Source organism: Puma concolor, chromosome A1 (genome assembly GCF_028749965.1).
Source record: "Puma concolor isolate L17-30 chromosome A1, mPumCon1.1.hap2, whole genome shotgun sequence".
NCBI lineage: Eukaryota > Metazoa > Chordata > Mammalia > Carnivora > Felidae > Puma > Puma concolor.
In genome coordinates this window covers 148,825,793-148,846,301 of record NC_141667.1, presented here as the reverse complement: position 1 = coordinate 148,846,301, position 20,509 = coordinate 148,825,793, and the positions used below count along the sequence as shown (strand labels likewise).

The 20,509-nt window shown below is 57.5% G+C and overlaps 1 protein-coding gene and 1 long non-coding RNA gene across 3 annotated transcripts in view; one reads left to right on the top strand and one right to left on the bottom strand.

Moving 5' to 3' along the window:
* Window positions 1–3,916: 3,916 nt before the first annotated feature.
* On the bottom strand, window positions 3,917–15,840 carry N4BP3 (NEDD4 binding protein 3). 2 transcript variants are annotated; one of them, XM_086705958.1, is made up of 5 exons: window positions 15,531–15,840; window positions 9,905–10,255; window positions 9,119–9,646; window positions 8,503–8,757; window positions 3,917–8,370 (listed from the first exon to the last, which is right to left on the bottom strand). In XM_086705958.1, exons 2-5 carry the CDS (start codon window positions 10,223–10,225, stop codon window positions 7,840–7,842), a joined length of 1,635 nt encoding a protein of 544 aa, XP_086562084.1. In that variant the 5' UTR covers window positions 10,226–10,255; window positions 15,531–15,840; the 3' UTR covers window positions 3,917–7,839. The 2 variants fall into 2 exon arrangements, with proteins under 2 accessions (XP_086562084.1, XP_086562082.1); XM_086705956.1 differs by having other exon boundaries at window positions 9,905–10,249; window positions 15,531–15,839.
* A 46-nt stretch (window positions 15,841–15,886) lies between these two features.
* LOC147584542 (uncharacterized) overlaps window positions 15,887–20,509 on the top strand; it is a 30,306-nt gene continuing 25,683 nt past the window's right edge. The window contains exon 1 of the long non-coding RNA XR_015250872.1: window positions 15,887–16,120. This is a non-coding gene — a long non-coding RNA (uncharacterized LOC147584542). The remainder of the gene's footprint in view (window positions 16,121–20,509) is intronic.

The window sequence follows — 20,509 nt, the reverse complement described above, 5'->3', positions numbered from 1 at the left end:
CCTCTGTCATCGGAACCGGAAGTCTCGGCGGTTGCTGGGTTGGGCTGGACCCGCCCACTCGCGGCCTCGCGGAGGGGTGGCCGTCCCTGGAGCCCGGCTTTGGGCCGGAGCGCCGGGCTTTCCCCTCCCGCACTCCAAGAGTGGAGTCGCCCGCAGGAGGTGCCTTGCCGCCGGAAGCCGCGCCTCCACCCGTCCGGCGGTCGCCTCTGGGCTTCACCCGGCGCCCGCAACCGCCTGCAGAGCTGCGACCCTCCCAGTCGGCAGGAAGGAATCGTGCCGACCACTTGCCCCCCGGCGGGGCTGCGTGTGCCTGGTCGGCCCGACTTCTCCACCCGGGTCCCAGCGGCCCAACTCGGCTCTCGGAAGCCCCAAACCCGGAACAACTGTGCCTCCCCGGCTCCTTGCCTTTCGCCTTCCTTCAAAGGGAGGACAATACCGAACAGCATAGTGCATGTTAGGGGTGCAGGAGTTAAACTTTCCTGATGTGGTTCCTTGGTGCTCTTTATGAAACATCAAGCGATGTTTAAATTTTTTTTTTTTCTGCCCAGCCTCGCTGGTCCCCTAAGCCTGTACTTGATATACCCACTGGGTATTCAACAGAAGGATTCTGCTGGTGGCGGGGGTCCCAGCCCCTGTCTGGCTGCCCTCTGAGAACGCCCCCCTTGAGGGGCGGGGAGTGGGGTGGGGGAGAGATGGGGGTTGCAAAATGGCCCTAAGGAGGAAGGGTAAGGGTTAGGAAGGGAGAGGAGACCTAGGCCAGGACGGAATTCACGATACCCCCCAGACCCCCTTCCTACACAGGGGAGGGGCAGAGAAACTCCCCATTTCCTCCGCAGGCCTCAGGGATTTGGACTAGAAACAGCCCAAGAAAAAAGACTTATCTCTTGTTTCCGTGATTTCCTGCTCCCTTTTGGGGCTAGTCTCATTCCAGAGCAACCTCCCCTCCAACCCTCCGGGCCTCCTTCCCACCTCCACCCACCCCCAAATGCTCTTGCACAATCTTGTTTTCTGTATAGCGTTTGCACAATCCAGTTGTGTTTTCTTTATAGCATTTGACTTGAAATTGTCTTGTGTGTTTATTCGTTTATTCTGTCTTCCGGCCCCTAACACATACACACCCTTTAGGATAAAAGGTCCTTTGGAGTAAGGACTCTAGACTCATCACTGCTGCATCCTCAACACCACGTTCTTGGGACACAGTAAGTGCTCAAAAATACTCCGAGGTAGCCAATATCCTCTACTCCTGAAGGAGGAAAGGCAGCTCCAAAACCTTATGACACACACAGGGAAGAGGGCAGTCCACAGTCCCCCGCGGGAGCGTCGTCGGAGCATCCAGGAGAGCCTTGTCTGTGCACCTTAAGTCTGGGTGGTCCTGGCCAACTTGGGGGCCGCGGGGGCGGAGAGTTCGGTGAACCCTGCCTGGGGCCACGGGCTGGGCTGAAGCCCCCTCCAAGTCAGCAGGACCTCACAGACCTTCCCTAACGCCCCAGGCTTCCTCACTTCCTCTGGGGGAGCCTTTGCTTGCCTCACAGTCCAGGTGGGCGGGAGCAAAACCTGCCTTCTCCAAGGACTTTGAATGTCCCGCGCGCGCACCCGAGCACACGTTTTTTGTGACTCTGCCTCTGTCTCTTTCACACACACACACTCACACACACTCTCACACCCCAGGCCATTTCACCTCTGTCTGTCATTGTCCACTCCACATGTGGCTCTCCTTGCATGTCGGTTACTTCTCAAAGTGCACGGATGATTTTGTCGTGCTCATTGGGACTATGGCTTTTGTTTCGTTTTGTTTGAGGGGTGGAGTGCTTCAAAGCAGAAAAACCTAGCTGTTCTCCACTAACTCAGTAATAGTCTGTTTAATCTTTTGCTAGTTTCCTAGGATTTTTTTTTTTTTTTTAATTTCAGTCCTCAATACATGTCCATTTTATTTTGCAGGGGGTGGTGCACAGTATGACTTATTTTTTCCCCAAATTTGTGTCCAGTTATCCCAGTACCTCTTATTAAATGATCCTACCTTACCCCTTCGTTTTGAAGCCTTTTATCATAACATTAAGATTTTCTACTGAATGGAATCTATTTCTGGCTCTTCATTCCTTCCATTGAGATGTGGTATTATTTTTACACCAATGTCATATTGTTTTACTTGCTACTTTGTAATATGTTCCAATATGTGGTGGGATTATACACAAAAAGAAAAAAAAAATAAGGAAAAGCAAGGTGATTGAGGAAGCAGATCACTGTTGCTGGGGATGGGGACCGGGCTGACTAGGAGAAGCAGGAATTTGGAGGGGGGCGGGTGACGGAACTATTCTGTATCTTGATTGTAGTGTTGGTTACGCAACTTTCTGCATTTGTCAAAGCTCTAAAAACTACTCTTGGGGCACCTGGGTGTCTCAGTTAAGCATGTCTGACTCTCGATTTCAGCTCGGGTCATGATCTCGCATTTCGTGTGTTCGAGCCCTGTGTCAGGCTCTGTGCTGTCTCCCTGTCTCCCTTTCTCTCTGCCCCTCCCCTGCTTGCTCTCACTCTCTCAGAAATAAACATTACAAATTTTTAATAAGTAATAAATTAAAGCTATACTCTAAAAATGAAGCATTTTCCTCTATGTAAATTATACCTTAAAAATGCTGGAGGGGAACGGGACCGGATACACAAAGAGCACGTTAGATAAATCTCTAAACAAAAAGCAGGGGCGGGGGGTGCCTGGGTAGCTCAGTTGGTTAAGCATCTGACTCTTGATTTGGGCTCAGGTCATGATCTCTTGGTTCGTGGGATTGAGCCCCACATTGGGCTCCATGAGGAGCCTGCTTGGGATTCTCTTTCTCTCTCTCTCTGCCCCTCCACCCAACTTGTTCTCATGCTCTCTCTCACTTGTGCTCTTTCTCTCTTTAAATAGGTAAACATTTTTTTTAAAAAGAGAAAAAGTTCTTGGATAAGACAATCCCAGGCATGTTCTTCTGAAAACACAGCCTTCCTCACTTCTCAGAATGAGCCCTGGAAGGCCAGGCTAGGAAAAGATGGAGTCTCCCCTGATAGCTGGGGTAAGGGCAATAACAGGTAATGCAGATCCTGCCTGCCCTCTGTGGAACCTCTGTGGAGCATCAGGCCTCAGCCTGTGGAGCTCAAGTTGCCTGCTCAGGCCCTGTCTCTTCTTCCACCCTCCAGGTGGCACCCAACCAGTCTCCTGCGCCTTCTCTCTCTTCCTGCCCCTCCTTGCCAGGCTTTGGTTCAGGCCAAAAGCAGCTGCTTCATCTGCAGGCTCTGGAGCAAAATGAAAACGTAAGGTTGAAACGTAATGATGTTCAAACATCATTATAATTTCAAGATGGCGGGGCGCCTGGGTGGCTCAGTCGGTTGGGCGTCAGGCTTCGGTTCAGGACATGATCTCACGGTCTGGGAGTTCAAGCCCCATGTCGGGCTCTGCGCGGACAGCTCAGAGCATGGAGCCTGCTTCAGATTCTGTCTCCCTCTCTCTCTGCTCCTCCCCGGCTCGCACTCTGTCTCTCTCTCAAGGAAAAAAAAAAAGTTCAAGATGGCAACAGGAGACCATTGCACCAAGTGTAGGGCCCTTCCGAGTGTTGTCCTGAATGACAACACACAGGAAAAGCTAGTCCCAGTTCCGGCTCTCCCCCTTGGCTGCCTGAGGGACCCACCCACAGCCACAGATGAAGTCTTCCTGTGCCAACTTACCAGGCGGTCTAGGGGCTGCCCTGCCTCCCTTCAAACCCTTATAGACAGGACCCTCCCTTGGACCTGCCCCACACCTCTCTGTGTCCAATGCCAGGCCAATCCTGGACGCTCTCGTCCCACCCTGCTCCTGAGGAAATCCTCCCAACTTCCCTACCTCAGAGAAGTTTATCCTTGCTGAAGAAAAAAAAAAAAAAAAAAAAAAATTACTCCTGACACTCATCAGTTTGGTAAGGAAGACTTTATTCAAGAGAGGCTACTGCAATGTGGAGTTTTGTAGTAGGGCAGAGAGAGTGGACTCAACTTCAAATACAGCAAGGAAAAGTAGAATTTACAGCCAAGGAGCAGGTAGGGGTCAGTGGATGAAAAATTACTGAGAGGAAACCTTGGGGGTCTGGAAGCAGATTCTGGCTAAATGCACCTCACAGGAGTCTTACTGAAGGCAGGCCAGCCGTCGCCTGAGGGGGTTGGTGGAAGATTACATGAGGAACATAGTCAGATACGGACAAAGGGGGAGTCTGGCTAAACTAAGCAGAAATCTTGCCAGAACCGGACCGTATAAGGAGACACCTGCCAAGGTCAGGCACAAAGAGAGGTCAGAAAAGTGCCTGACCAAAATATGGTCAAATACACACCCCTCATCACCTGCAGTGAAAAGTGAGCCAGCCCGAACTCCACAGTACTTACGCCTTACCTTTCATGACATATTTCACTTTTGCTTTGTTGCAAGAAATAGCACATTTCCTTTTCTTTTCCGAATCTGATAGAGCTAAAACCCATCCACTAGGGTGGGGAGTTATGCAATCTGAATTGTCACCATGGGGCATGTGTCCTCTTTGAAAAAAGGCTCCCTGATACCTATAGATATACCCAGTCTGAGAAATTTGCTTCTCCATGCGCCGTTGACTGGCCACTGTGATATAGAGGTCTGCACGCTTTTGGCCCGGTCACTACCATGGACAGATGTGTGTGCTGTCTCCCTCCCCCACCCACAGGGAAAGGTCATGGGGGCAGGGGCGTTGGCCACTGTGGCTTCCTCATCCGAGAACCAGGCCTGGCCCTGAGGGAGGCGTGCAGTACCTCCCCAGGCAGTGAATGGGGACTGGCTCTGCAGCCCCAGTGCTTGGCCCAGGTGCCCGTGAATGGTGAATGAACACTCAGAGCCAGAGACTTCTCCACCTACTCCACTCCACCCCCAGCTTGAACCCATGACAGCCAGGGAGAGGTCTGGTTCCTCTTGAGTCCAAAGCCCTCCAGTGCCTTCTGGGCTGGAGCCAGAGCAGTCTCTGGGGATAAAAACAGAAGACACAGTCCTGCCTGGCAATGCCCACAGCCCAGTGGAGAGACCAAAATGTCAGCAGAAGTAGGGGACTGTGGGCACAGGGACGGGGGGCGCTGCCCAGGCAGGGCAGGGCAGGGCAGGAGTTCAGGGCAGGCTTTCCTGAGGAAACAAGATCTGGGGACTGTGAGGAGCCTCTGCCTGGAGGATGAGGGCTCAGAGGTGCTGGAGGGAATGATGGGGTCAGAAAGGGCAACCACTATCAGGGACTCTGTGGAGGCCAGGCTGTCAGAGGCCTTAAGTGATAGGCTGAGGGGCCCAGGGAGTGACTGAAAGAGGTGACACTAGCTGAGCTGAGAACAGAAGGGCCCAGGGGCATGGAGCCCAGTGTGGGCAGCTGGCCTCAGTTCTGGAGAATTGGCTGCCTGGGCCTAGTCTGCCAGGGCAGGGGGACCTCTGGGCACCTGGTGAGCTAAGGGGCCCGCCAGGCTCAGGAGGGAGGGTTCCGAAGCAGTAGCCACTGCAGTGGCACCTGTGATCAGCTGGCCCCAGAGCCACCCAGCCGGCTTGGGGACCAGGGAACTGGTTTGCCCAGCAGGGATGAGCTAACAGGGATCCGGTTCCCTCTGAGCCACCCCAGCTTCAGCTCTCTCGTGCCCTCCCCCTGCATCTGGGTCTGGCCCTGGTTTCTGGCACAGCTGCCAAGTTTTGGTACCGCCCACCCACTCCCCGCCGGCTGTACTGGCCGGCCCAGCTCTCTAATTGCTGGGTGGGGAGCTGTCCTGCAGAGATGGTTCACCGAAAGGTAGACCCCAGCCACTGTGGGGCACCTGGGCACGCAGCCTGCCCAGTTCGGGTTGTGGGGAGGGAGTGACCCAGGCTTCAGGTCAGCACCTAGCTCTGCTGGGGAGGGGGGGGGGGTGCTTCTGGAAGGTCACTGGCCCAGAGATCTCGGTTTGGAGAAGTCTGTGAAATGGGTTCCAAGGCCTGTGGGAGACCAGCCTGCCTAAGTTGAGTGCTCTCTGCTTCCCTTCCCAGGCAGAGGACCCAGACACAGGGGTCTGTCCTGGCCACAGGCTCTACTCAAGCCTGGCCAGAGACAAGTGGGGCAGGGACTGGTGGAAAGAAATGGGGCAGAAGGGAGCGGCCAGGAAGCAGCCCTCCTGGCCTCCAACCCAGGGGCCCCAAACACACCCCCAGACACACCCACCACCCACAAGACAGCTTTACACACCTGCCACTTACACAGCCATAAACACACCATCCCCACGGCAGACAACACACACACCCCATTCCCCACCCTAAAAAGGTGGGGCACATCGGCTCATACTCCATAGCCCCATAGGTGCCCCTACATAGCGAATCCACTTACCACCAGGACCCACATGCTGGGGCCTGACAGGCTGCCAGGCATGGCCTGGGAAGGCGGGGGGGGGGATCATGGTGGAAGGGAGCAACCTGGGGTTTCTGCAGAGAACATACCAGAGGATGCTGTTGCCCCATCAGGGCAGGCACTGGGAGGAGAAGAGGTCTGTGCGCTGGCTCCCCTGGAGCGGGAAGCACATCTAATTCAACCCTGAGCCCCCAAGCCCTGAAGGCCTAACAGATAGGAAGTGCTCAATGCATGACATATGGATACTGATCTTTACTGCAGGGAGTGGGGAAGGGCTGCCTGCATGCCAGCCTGGGTCTGTGTTCCAGGCCATCCACCCAGGAGGGAGCAAAAACCCAAAGGGGAAGCCTGACTGCTGAGAGGCTATGGGTGAGAGTGGGCTTTAGGGGGCTGAGCCTAAGGGTCAGAGAGTCCGGCGCAGGGCTGGGAGTGGAGGGCTCCTTCCTCTCAGGACAGATCTTTCCAAAATACAAATCAGATCACATCTCACCCCTGCTAAAAAATACCCCAGGGCCTTCCACTGTCTACAGGAAAATGGCCACGTTCCCTGCTGCGGTACAAGCCCTTCACCAAGTAACCCACCCACAAATTTTGTCTCCTCTACCTTCCCAGGGCCTCCCATCCCTGTGTGGGGGGGAAGGGGTGCACCACAGCCAGACAGAAAGATGGGAGGTGGGTTCTGGGAGGGGCAGGGCCCTACTGGAGCCTTTGGGTGCTCCAGGGGAAGCTGTCTTAGGCCGGCCCCAACCCAGCAAGGGGCTGGGTACCACAGTCCAGACTTCCTACCAAGAGAATGTTTCATGTTCTAGCAATGCCTTGGTTGACTTGCCCTTTTGTTTTTCTGGGTTCTCTGGCATTGTTCCTTCCAAAAAATCCCACTGGTGCTGAGAAAGGAATTTCAGCCCACACGGCAGCTAAGGAACCGTGTGATGCTGGGGCATGGATTCCTCCACTCCCCAACACACATGCCCAGCAGCTGCGCACACAGGCACATGGCACCGCCTCCCACCGACCATGACCATGGAAGGAGCTACATACAGCCAAGGTAAAGGGCCCCCACCCCCAACTATCCACAATCCTCTAGATCCAGGCCAGGGACAGGCCCAGTGTATCACCCAGGGCCTCCTTGTAGAAAATGTGATTTTATTCTGAGGGAGGCCAATGTCCCCGTCCCAGCCTCCCTCCTTCACGCCTGCCCTTCTGCATCACGGGGCCCTTGGTCCCCCAGCCTCCTTCTCTGGGCCACATCTACTCCAGGGAGCAGGGCGGGGCCCTGCCGAGGTGCTCCTCTGCCAGGAGGGCACCCTATCCAGCCCACAGCAGCGCTGGACCCCTCCTCTCGGTCGGCCTCCCCACTCCTGGCTGGCCTCAGCAGCTCCTGCCCCCAACCAGTGTAAGGAAGGAGCCAGCCCTCTCAGCGCGGGCTCGTCCAAGCCGCTTTCTGGCCGTGCTTCTGCAGCCCGCTCACCCCCTGGCTTCAGATCTTGGAGGACTCCAGCCGAGGACTCCAGGGTGCTGGGGGCTCCCGCAGCGCCCGCAGCTCTTGTTCCAGCGCCTGGTTGCGGCGGTACATGTCCAGGTAGCCTCCTTGGATCTCCCGCTGGTAGCGCAGCACCCTTTCCTTCTCCTCCTGCCACGTCCGCCGCTCCCGCTCAAAGCACAGTGCCTGCTCCTGGGCGCGGAGCCGCTCCTGCACCAGCTGGGCCCGCAGCTGCTCGGCGCCAACTGCGGCCTCGCTGCTGCCACCCGCCTCCCCCAGCAGCCCCCTGCTCTTGCAGTCGTCGGTCTCACAGCTGCCCTGGGCTTCCTCCTGAGGGCCCTGCTCCTGCAGGCTCCGCACGGCCTCGCGCAGCTGGGCCAGCTCTGCGTCCTGGGCCTGCGCCTGCGCCCGGCTGCCCCGAAGTTGCGTCTTGAGGCTGAAGATCTCGGCCAGCTTCTGTGCCAGCTCGGCCTGAGCTTCCCGCAGCTGCTGCTTCAAGAGGCTAATCTCCGCCGTCTTCTGGCACACCTGGGCGGGGAGGGGCGGGGCACAGGATGGGCAAGAGCCAGACAAAGTGGGTAAGACCAGGAGCCAGCAGAGGGTGGGACCCCACAGGTGGCAAAAAGGACATAAAAAGTTTCTGTATGCCCAATTTCTCACCTCCCATCGGGCTTCCTCCTCTGGTCGGGTGTTAGGGTCAGCATCCGGGAGGGCACCGGGGGGCCGAGGCTCGGGGCCCAGGCCCTGCTGTGCCCGGAGCTCTTTGCGCAGCCGCCGCTGCTCCTGCTGGGCCATGAACAGCTGGAGCTGGAGGTTGCGCTCAGTGCGCTCTGCCTTCTGAGCCACCTCATGCAGCCTCTCCACATACAGGCGCTTCAGCTCGGACAGCCACAGCCGCTGGCGCTCTTCCAGCACCTGCCAAGGGGACGAGGCACCTGCCATGCGGGGATATCCCACACACGGACCACCCAACCCCCCCTCGTTCCTGAACACCAACTGCCAGCCCCTCCACAACACTCCAGCTGCAACTGGAGGTGAAGTGCCTGCCAAGACTGCCCAGGGAGTCTCTCTTCCTCCCTTCCACGCAACTCCTAGCAAGGGCCACCAGTGACATGACATTCCCATCACATGGGGGCTGGGGAACCGAATCAACTCCATCTTCCTTACTCTCTTGTGCCCAGAGCTATGTAAGTGAACTGGCTGGGGACCGTTCTGTGTGTCCTGTACTCCAATGCCAAGGGACAGAACAGGACCCCAGAGCAGAGGGAGCCCTCACCTGTGTGAAAGGGTTGGGGCCATCCTCATCACCGAGGCCTCTCTTGAGATCTTCACAGGTGTCGGGAAGCAGGGCCACCACCTCCTCGGCGGAGGGGCAGGAGAACTCATAGGGGGGCGGTGGCTCGGGCAGGCAGCTCAGCATCGCCAGTGGCCCAGCCTCCTTGGGGACCCGGGAGGCCCGGTCCAGGGAGCCCCCAAGGTGGTTAATGTGGCCCAAAGAGGAACTGAAGGGGCCAGGACCAGTGCCAGGACTGCGGCCAAAGCTGCCCCCGCTGGAGGAGTCAGACAGGCTGGGCTCGGGCTCGGGGCCGCCCTCGTCCAGGCTGAGCGCATGCAACAGCTGGGCCCGGGCCTGTGCCTGGCTGGTCCGGGGCCCTGGGCTTAGGGGTGGGTGGCAGGCCAATGTGTGCAGGCTGCCATTGCTGCGCCACAGCTTCTGGCCCTTGTGGGCTGCCAGGCTCTGCATGGACAGGAAGCCTTTCCCAGCGCCCGCCACGGGCTTGAACACCGATGGGCGAATGCGGCACTGCTGGGAAGAAAGGGCAGCTTTGAGGCCCTGGGCTGACCTCGCCTCTGCCCTCTAACGCTCCCACAGCCCCCAGGATCCTCCCTGAGAACCTGGGGTGCGTGTCACACAGAGGCAGTGACCGGTGACCAAAGACCAAAGCCTCAGGACAGCCTACAGCAGGATTTTCATGTCCCAGCCCCATCAGAGCATCTCCGAGGAGACCCCGAGCTCCCCATCCCTACCAACACTGGGGAAGGGAAGTGGGCAGAGATGCACCTTGTCAAAGCGACCCCGCTCGGGCAGTGAAGTCTTGCTGAAGTCACCAGCTCGAGGATGCTCCCGGTAGTAGAGGGTGGTGTAGTCAGCACTCTCGTTCCGAGGGGCACGCTTGGCCGTCTTGCTGTCCTTCTTGGGGAGGTGCAGGTAGCTGAGGAGCTCACGCTGGCCCAGGCCCTTCCGGAGGAGCCCATCAGGCTGGCGGGAACCCCGGGGCCCTGCAAGCGCTGCCCGTAGCTCTTCCGGGGACAAGTCCTGCCGTTCCAACAGGCTGCCCACGCTGCCCATGGCAATGCCAGCAGGGCCCAGGGCTGTGGCCATGAACTTTCAGCAGGGCACAGGCAGCTGTTTCTGGGGATTGAGAGGCTCCGTCAGAGGCAGGTGGGCACTTGCTGCCCAACCTCTCCGATACTCTAAAACCAGTTGCTCTTTGCCTATGTCAGCCACCTGCCTGGCCCAGGCCCAGGAGGCAGATATGGGTCCCGGAAAGAAGACCCAGGACAGGACTCCTAGGATGGCAAGAGAAAGGGCCCCAAAGTCATCTGCCTGGTGCCCCAGCTCCAGCTATAAGGGCCGGTGTGATGGGGGGGACATAGGGGAACGGCCCCAAAGCGGCAGGATGGGGCCTCTCCCAGGACTGGGCCAGCTGTGGACTCAGGCTCTGTCCAACTCTGACCCTGTTCACTCTCCTACCAGGCTCCTCACCCAATCTGGGGGGTGGGGTGGGCAGAGGGCACAGGGAACCGGGGCCAGTGGCTTATGATTCTCCATTCCTTCTTTTTCTCTGGGGAGGGGGAAAACCCAGTTGAGCCCCTCTTCCTGCAGTGGGTCAGAGTTCCCCGAGGGAAGCAGCTGGCACGGGTGGGGTTGGGGGTTTGCAGTGGGAGGGATACAAACAGGAAGGGCCCGAGGGGAGGAAGGATGGTGGTAACAATGGCCACAGTTTCCGGAACAGGTGTTCACATAGTCATAGGGGCAGTGGGGGGAGGCAGGGGGAGCCTCCCAGGAGGAGCCCCCGCCAGCCCCTGCATATGCTGCCACTCCAAAGACCACCACCAGGTGCGTGGGGGGACCCAAATCTTGACCCGGGGTGGGGCCAATTACACGTAGGCCCTAGCTTCCTCATGCAGACAATGGCCATGGCAAGTCTTATCACTCAGAGATGCTGGGAGGATGGGCTGAGATAACACGACTAAAGAGTCTAGTTCAGGGCCTGGCCCCTAGCCAGGCAGGGTCAACGCAGGCTGGTTGAAGATGAGCTCAGCTGCTCAGATGACCTCCCTGGCAGGCGGCCCAGAGACCAGGTTATGGACCCAGTTCCCATCTGGGCTGAGACCCCCCCACCCCTGGCCTGGCCCTACCACCCCACTGGATCCCCCCTATCCAGCCCAGGGCCCAGCACATGGTCCATACTCAGAAAGGACCTGCTGAATGAGTGAACACCACCGTCTCTGCCTCTGGCCCCCAAGCGGCTGCTCCCATCTACATACAGACACCCAGCAGGCATGTGGTGGCTGAGCACCCCCCACCCACCCAATATGCTTCCGGGACACCCACTCCCACCTCCTCAAACAATGGTCGTTAGGAGGTTCCATCTTCCTCAACCATTTCCAGGTTTTGTGTTTGTGGAAGACAAAGCTCTCTGGGAGACGGAGGGGGGGCATGGCCCTGCCTCCATCTAATAACCTCTGAGGATGTCACAGGGCTCACAGGGCCAGAGGACTCATCCACTTAAGGAATCAGAGGTGCTGGCCACCTACAGAGACACAGCCCTGCCAAGGAGTGATCTTACGGAGTCCCGTGAAATAGCTGTTGTCCAGGGCACTGGGGCTCCTGCAGGTGAAGTGGCTTGCCCAAGGTCACAGAGCTGGTCAGGCTGAGATGCCTGTGATCCCAGCAGGATGCTGTTGAATGTTTAGTGGGGGCCCAGGATGGCATCCACAGCCCAAAGAGTTAGAATTGAAGTATCCCTGGGGTGCCTGTGTGGCTCAGTCAGTTGAGCGTCCAACTTTGGCTCAGGTCATGATCTTGCGGTTTGTGAGTTCAAGCTCCACAATGAGCTCGCTGCTGTCAGCGCAGAGCTGGCTTCAGATCCTCTGTCCCTCTCTCTCTCTGCCCCTCCTCCACTTGCACCCTTTCAGAAAAAAATAAAACACAAAGTATCCTGCCTCCCAATCTGACACCTCCTTACCATGAGCACACTTCACTCTTGTCACTGCTTCTCAGGGAGGCAGACAGCAAAGAACCTGGTCTCCAGCCCTGTCCTCACACTGCCCCTCCATGGGGACCCTGGACACTATCTCATCGCCCTTTGCCATGCCTCAGTTTCCCCATCTCTGAAGTGGGGAAAGACGGCCTGCCCTGGCCTTCCCTTTGGGTTTTTGTCACAGAGACAATGGAGGTGAAAGGTCTCATGAACTATAAGCCCACTGCAAGCATGGGGGGGGGGGGGGGAGGTGGCAGTGGTGCTGAATATGCCCATCTCGCCCCAAACACACACCACTTCACCTTCCCCTGGGCAGATCCTTATTTCCTGTTTCAGGAAGAGACAACTAGCACCTCATGTTTTCTACAAATGGTCTCAGGGTCAAGGGGGAGAGTCCTTGAACCAGAGGCAGCCATGGGCCACTAGAGCGCATACCCCACATACAAACTGCATCTAGTCACTGAAACCAGTAGCACGGTGGTTCCTATGTGACAGGACACAGCACAGACAGTCACATCCAACAGGAGACACAGTCATGCACAAGGTCACCTTTGCGGCAATGAGCATCCTCTGGGACACACACACACACACACACACACACACACACACACAGGAATGGTCTAGCATTACTCTAGCATGAAGACCCACTCGTCCTCCCAGCCCCCAGGCTAGATGCAGAGGGTATGAGGGTGTGTGTGGTAAGGGGCTTCTCTCCACGTGTGACTTGAGCAGTTAGAAAGAGCTGTGGAGCTGGATGAAGGGGGCACACACAGCCCCTTCCTTTTGTCTTTCCCTAATGCCCTCACCCTCCACCCTTCGCCCCTCCTAGGTAACTTCTCTGGCTGTATTATCAGCTCTCCCAGAGAGGCTGAGGCCCCTGGCTTTTAGGAGATTCTACCCTGCCCAGGTCTCAGTCTGGGACAGTCCCTTTTCCTACAGGGGTCCATCCCACCTCCCCTCCCAACACACACACATTCCTTCCCCGTTGCTTGGAGGCCCAGGGAATGGCCTGGTCAGGCCAGGGCAGCTGTGCAGGCTGGGCTGGAGAGGATGTGTGTGTGTGTGTGTGGGGGGGGGGGGGTATTGGAGGGAGAGAGAGACAGCAAGAGCCTTGCAGCCCCCATGGGAACATCAGAGCAAAAACCAGGGCCTCCTCCAAGTGCCTCCAAGGGCTTCCCTGCCAAGAGCTCAGTACACACCCTGGGGCTCAGAGCTCTGCACAGAGATGAAACCCCACCACCACCACCCTGGTGGCTAGGTTTGAGCTAAGCCATATTCTGCACAGGCCCCAGCTGGCCTCAACAGGACCCCTTAGTTCCTGTTCCCAACCCCTGGGCCCAAGATTAGCCAGCAGCATTGAAAGCCCTGGGCAGACAGGGGCATCTCTTTTGGATCAACCCTTGGTGGTGACAGGAACATGAGGCTCGGGAACCATGCTGGCCATGAAACAGAGACAGGGAACGCAGGGAAAGCATCCCAGCGTCCGTTAGTCAGCCCCACACGGCTTACCACAGCCTCACAACACCCATAGGTGGGGAATATTGAGATCCTCTTCAGAAGAGGAAACTGAGGCCCAGGAAGTAAAAGCACATGCCTGAAGACATTTTCAGCTGCCCTGGAGAAAGTACGCCAGCTCCTCAGGTTTAGAAGCCCATCCTGACCCCATCGTGAGTCTCCTCCAGCGTGGGACATCCCAGAGCATGTGGGCAGGAAGCTCCAGAGTCCCGCCTTGGCTGTGGCTAGCCCCTCCAGAGCCCAGGCCCCAGGGGAAGGTCCCACCACCTGCTGGGGGGGATCAGCTTTGCTGGAGGGAGTGTCTGCAGCTGCCCCTGAAGAATTGGACTGGAATGTCCCAGTTCCAAAAGAGGGGCAGTGGGTAAGGGGGCGGGGGGAGGGCGGGGGCGATGGAAGAGGCTGGCATACCCTAGTTACACTGTGACACCTGAAGAGGTAAAGCTCGGCATCTAACCACAAAGGAGTGTGTCTGAGTATCACTAGAGAGACACAGAGGCATACACCACTCTACAGTTTTTCTGAGCCTTTCATTTCATCATCTGCGCTCATCTCCACAACAGCCTAGTTGAGGTTAGGCAAGGAACCTGAGGCCCAGAAAGGCCTAGAAGCCAGCTGCCCCACATCCCACAATGATGAACAATTCCAAAACCCTGGGCAAGGCCCTCTCTCCTGCTGTCCCAGCCAGAGGTCACCAGCTGCCCTTCACAGACACACACTGCTGTGTATGTGTGTCGGGCCAGCCCCCCACACCTGCCTCTCTCAAGGGCATCTGCAACCAGGTAGGTTTGGACTCCAGTCTCCTCAGCATAGAATTCTTCCGGCCCGCCCCTGGTCAAAGAGGAATAGTGGAAACACTGCCGCATGGGGACTCTGAGCCCTGGAAGCTACTGATTCTAGAGGCGGGAGCAGGCTGGCCACATTCATTCACAGTCTTGCACATGTACACCTACACTCAGCCAGCCGGCAGAGGAGCCCTGCCCAGGAGGGCCCTGGAGGAGGCTGATCACTGGGCCCAGGGTGGCCTCCTGCCTCCACTCCCTTCTTGGCTGGGCAGGGAGAGGGCACGGAGGGTCAAGGTTGCAGTTCAGTCGGACTAAGCCGCAGGTGCAAACAAGGAGAGCCCCAATCTGTACTAGGGGACTGGGTGCGGGATGGGAGGCAACCGGTCGCAGTACTCTTTCTCGACACAGCCAGGGACTTGACGTGGGCCTGGCCCCAGGCTGGTCCTCGCTTTGGCCAAAGGCTGTGGCCAGACTGGGCAGGTGCTCCGGCCGCCAAGAACTGGTAGCGTCCCCATAGGTCGGGATCCCTAGCAGCTGGCAGCTGCCGCCCTTACAGAGCAGGGGACCGGAGCAGGAAGGGGGTGTCCCGGAGGGGACGGGAGAGGGGTCTCGTGAGGAGCAGACGATGTTGGCATCCCCACGAAATTCCCTCCCCCGGGCCCCGAAGGCTGTGACGGAGGCGTGGGCTCCGCAGAACTGCGGGAGGTTCGGCGAGCTACCTGGGGGGCCAGAGGGGACGTCTGTTGCTGCCTCCTCCCTGAGGCCTGCCCGGAGCGGCCGAGCTGGGGGGCCGAAGCCCAGGTCAGACTCCCGCGCCAAGGGCGCCTGCCCCACCCCAGGCGCGGCGCAGGGGTCCGAGAGAGCACATTTGCAGGGTTTGCGGAGAGCAGCGTAACCTGCCGCCGGCCCCTCCAGAGGAGCTTCGCGGTCAGTACCTGGTCCCGCGCCTCGGCGCTTCAGTGTCTGGAAACGCACACCGCACCCTGCCACCCCCGCCCACTTCTCAGACGGGCACCTCGCGGGCGAAGGGCTGCGGTTTGGCCAAGGTCGCCCGGAAAGCGAGACCTCGGCGGCCGGCCCCACCCCCGAGCCCAGTCCCCGGCCCCCGCCGCGTCCCACTCACCATGCTGGCGCCGCTCCGCGCCCCTAGCGCGCGACAGTTCCCTCGCGCGGATTCGAACCCTCCCTCCAAGCGTCGGCTCCAGGCGAGAATGCGAGCCGGGCCGGAGCGACCAGGCGGCAGGCGCCTGGAAAACGCGGCCAGCCGACCGGGCGGGCGGGCGGGCGCCGGAGCCGGATTGGCGAGGGAGGGACGCGCTCCGCGGCGCTCGCTCGCCTGCCCCAGAGGCGGAGGGAAAACCCGGCCTGACTCACCCGCGCGCCGCCAGCCCAGAGCCCGGCCGGGCCCCCGGATGTGGGGGGCGGGGACGGGGGGCAACCCCCGCCCACCGCGAGCCAACCTGAGCCCCGCCCGGGCTCGCCGCGCCGCCCAGCCGCCTCGCGCCGGAGCCGCCCGAGCCCCCTGCCGGCTGCGCCCCGCGCCGCGCGGATTCCCGGCGGGTCGGCAGCCCCCGCGCAGCCGACGTCCCCGGAGGGCGTCCAGCCAGCCCCCCTCCTCCTCCTCCCGGCCTCGCCCGTTCCTCTTCGTTTCCAGAACTCGGCAGCTTCCGAAGAGGCGCGTTCAACTCCCAGATCCTCGCCGCCTCCTCTTAGGTAAGCATTGTTACCCGTTTTGAGGTTGAGCAAAAGGTACTCCGAGAGCTGGAGAGATTGACCCCAAGGTCTCCGGCTCGTTAGCGACTGAATTGGGCGCTAAGATTTTTTTCTTTTCTTTTCTTCTCTTTTCTTTCCTTTTTTTCTTTTCTTCTCTCTCTCTCTCTTCTTTTTGTTTTGCCGCCAGAGTCTTACAGGGGCAGCAGATTCAGATGCCTTCAGGGGCCAGACGATGTGAGTCAAATGGGTGTAGGACAGTAGAGGAGATGGAGACAGAGACAGAGATGAACACCTAAAGGCATTCAGACTCAAAAAATTAAAGCAGGTGTCTTCCTCAAAAAGCTCAGCCGAGTCCTCGAATGACCCATCAATTCCACTTCAAGGTGTATACCCCAAAGAATTTGAAAATAGGGACCCAAGTATTTGTACACCAATGGTCATAGCGGGACTCTTCACAATAGCCAAAGGTGGACACAGTCCATTGCCTATCAACTGATGAATGGATGAACACATTGTGGTATATCAATGCCGTGGAATAATATTCAACCATAAAAAGGAATGAACTTCTGATACCTGTTACAGCATGGATGAACCTCCAAAAAATTATGCTAAGTGTAATAAACCAGGCACAGAAGGCCCCCTGTGGTATCATTCCACTTGTATGAAGTAGGTAAATCCCTAGAGACACAAAGCAGATTGGTGCCAGAGGCTGTAGGGAGGGAGAAATGAGTGACGCTTAATGCGCATGGAGTTTCCTTTTCGGATGAGGAAATGTTTTGGAACATGAGAGGTGGTGGTTGCACAACATCGTGAGTGTACTAAATGCCATTGAATTGGACGCTTTAAAATGGTTAATTTGACGTTGCGTGAATTTAACCACAATTAAGAAAAGAAAGCACGTCACCCGTGGATCAGACTTGGCTCATGGGTCACCAGTTTGCAATCCCTTGGATTCTGTGCTGTCCTTACCCGTTTACTAACAATGGGGGTGCCAAATATAAGAGGATTCATCTCTAAGAAAACGCATCACTGCTACTTTGGATATTAGCTCTTGAGGAGCCCCCAGTTTGGTAGGGTTACTCACTGGGACAGATAAAAATTTAGCACAAGGACACACTTTACCGTTTTGGGGACCTGTGGAAAGTCCTCACTGGGGAAATTGCTTTTGAGGTGGTACTTGAACGGTGGGAGGCATTTCCAGGGAGGAGCGTGCTCACCATTGTCAAGAGCCTATAGGGGCGCCTGGGTGGCTCAGTAGGTTAAACGTCCAACTTCGGCTTAGTTCATAATCTCATGGTTCGTGAGTTTGAGCCTGGCATTGCACTCTCTGCTGTCAGCACGGAGCCTGCTTCGGATCCTCTGTCCCCCCTCTCTCTGCCCCTCTTCCGCTCGCGTGCTCTCTCTCTTAATCTCAAAAGTAAATTAATTAAAAAAAAAACACAGCACCTTATCCAAGATCTTCTGACCACTCCCCCACCCCAAGTCCAATGTTCTTTCTCTGTACCAGGCTGCCAGAGGGAGGTGGGAGAGGAAGGGTGTTCAGTATTTTGGAACATCCCAACAGGAGGGAAAGAAATCAGAAAATACCCTGGAGCCTAGAGATGTTAAACACAGGGAGGAGAGGGGAGGGGAGAAGGGCAGGAGGGTCCTGGCTGAATGGAATCCTGGGAAAGTGGCTGCACAATGGAGGGGAGCAGAGCAGAGGCTGGGGGTACCTTGGTCGCTGCATAGGGAGCTGGAACCACTTCACTGAACTGGACTGGGTGCAGAATGCAGGGGGGCTGGAGCAGGGGCAGAGAGCAGCCTGGCTCAATCCCTCTAACAGAACTCTCGTTAGAGAAACAAAATTGAGGCGCCTGGGTGGCTGAGTCGGTTAAGGGTCTGACTCTAAATTTCAGCTCAGGTCATGATCTCATGATTCCTGAGTTTGAGCCCTGCATTGGGCTCTGCACTGGCAGTGTGTAGCCTGCTTGGGATATTCTCTCTCTCTCTCTCTCTCTCTCTCTCTCTCTCTCTCTCTCCCCCCTTCCCCACTTCCCCAGCTCGCTCTCTCTCTCAAAGTAAATAAAAAAATAAGCTAAGAAAAAGAAAGAAACAAAATTGACCATGCCCCCTCCAGCCTGGCTATCTGTCTCCCACTTCCTGCATAGGTCTAGACTCCAGGCTGGTAAGGACATCACCACCACCACCCCCCCCCCCCTGCCCCATCCCTCCCACCAATCTGGGTAGCTGGCCTAGCAGGTGCTCCTTCCTGCCTGGTTTCTCTGAGCCCTTTGAGTTTGTCCTGATCCCCTGGATGGGGAGTGCAGGGCAGAGGGGACCCACTGCCCCAAGGGAGAGACATCTTTGGTCCCAATCCAGAAAGTTCCTCCTTGTCCACCTCCATATGCCCTGTGCCCTCTACCCTCATGCCTTCCTGTGCACATTCACAAGCATGAACCTTAGGGCATAAACCGTAGAGCATTACGTAGAACCCTGGGGTACCCTCAGCCCAACCTCCTCTGATGGAAAAACTCCCCCAGAACGCATATCAGAGCTGGTTCCTGGCAGAGCTGGGCCTGGAAGCTGGGTGTCTTGCCTCCTAGACATGGGGCTTACTGTGTTCAGCCACAGTGATGCCAAGGGGTGCGGCACTTTGGGCACCAGGCCAGGGGAAGGGAAGCAAGCTCCCTGGCTGCACCCACTTCCTGAATCGGCTGACCTGGGACCATTTAATTTCTCTCTTTGCACCTCAGTTTTCTCACCTTGAAAAGGAGATCATGTGAAGTAATGTGAAGCACTTGACACAGTTCCTGGCAGATGGTGGCCATCTGTAAATGTTAGTTTATCCGTCTCCACTTCTCCTGATGTGGAAAGGAGGCAAGTTTGTCAGAAGGACAAAGTGCTTCATGGGGCCTGTCTTCAAGTGGCCAGGGACGCCACGTGGTGTCCCCACCCAGCATGCACTCTCGATGTCTCTGATCCGTCTCCCTGGGCTAGAGAGTAGGTGCATCCTTGCTGCCTGAGAGTGGCCAGGACTTCAAAATCCCAGAGCCTAGGGGCGCCCGGGTGGCTCAGTAGATTAAGCATCCGACTCTTGGTTTCTGCTCAGGTCATGATCTCGTGGCTTCGTGGGTTTGAACCCTGCATCCAGCTCTGTGCTAGGAGCGCAGAGGCTGCTTGGGGTTCTCTCTATCCCCCTCTCTGTCTGCCCGTCCCCCATTCGCACTGTCTCTGTCTCTCTCAAAATAAATTAAAAAACTTAAAAAAAAATTTTTTTTTAAATCCCGGAGCCTACCCATGGTGACTAGGGACTGTCCCCTTCTCTCTGCCTGCCACCTCTGGCCTCGTCACCTTTCTCCTTGACTATTGCAGCAGTTATGCCCATGCTTGGGCTCCCAGCTGTCACCCACTCTGCCCCAGAGGGTGCATTCCAGTCCACACAGTCTGTCCCCAACCTCCTGTTCTTGAAAGGTGGCGTCCCAGCTTTAGGACTAGTCCCATGCCCTCCTCAGGCCTGGCCTCTGCCTCTGTCTTGTGCACCTCTGCACTGGGAACCGCCTCAGTGTTCTCATATGTTAGGGCTGGTCCTTGGGAGCACCCATTAATGGCACCTGCTGTGTCCCTCGCCCCACGTCCAAGGGAAGGTTACTGCCCCCATCTTCCATCCCTGCGGCAGTACAGCATTTGTGGATCTTCGGTCTGTCACCTTCTGGAGACAGTAAGCCCTGAACACACAGCGACTGGTCTCCAGTCTATGAATAGACCCCCAGGACCTCCTCCAGGGCCTGACAGTTGGCCGTGTTCAGCTCCATCACACCATCTGCCAAAAAGCCACTGTATGGCTTCTTTCTCACCAGGAGAAGGAGGAAGAGAGGCAGGCTTGGCGCTAATCCCCAGTCTGTAACTTCCTGGTGCCCTCTGAGCCTCAGTTTCCTCGTGTGAACACGCAGAGCCGCCTGGAGGATGAAATGGCACCACTGTGAAGGAAGGGCTTGACAGCTGTGTGTCCCCTACCTGCCCTTCACTCCTTGCCTTCTCTCATCCTCTCTGGTCCCCTTGGAGCAGAGCCAGGCCCTGGCCCGAGGGAGGAGGGAAGAGAGCGGGGCGTTTCCGGAGAGGTAGCCTGCGGATTTCATACCTCGCAGAGAGCAGGCTGGCTGGTAGGGGCCCGTTCCAGCTGCAGCCCTTCCAGGAGATCTGTGTCATGGCGGGGCATCATGGCTGGCAGGATCGAGGCAGTAGGGCCCTGACACCGCGCCCCGGGGAGAGTGCCCCACACCCTGGGGTGAAAGTGGACTCCAGGGCCCAGGACTGCCCTTCCTGAGTCACCTGTGCCAGGGAGGAGCCTCGGTTCATCCCTCCTGCCCACCCCCCCCCCCCCATGACCGGGACAGCTCCAGCCTGCAG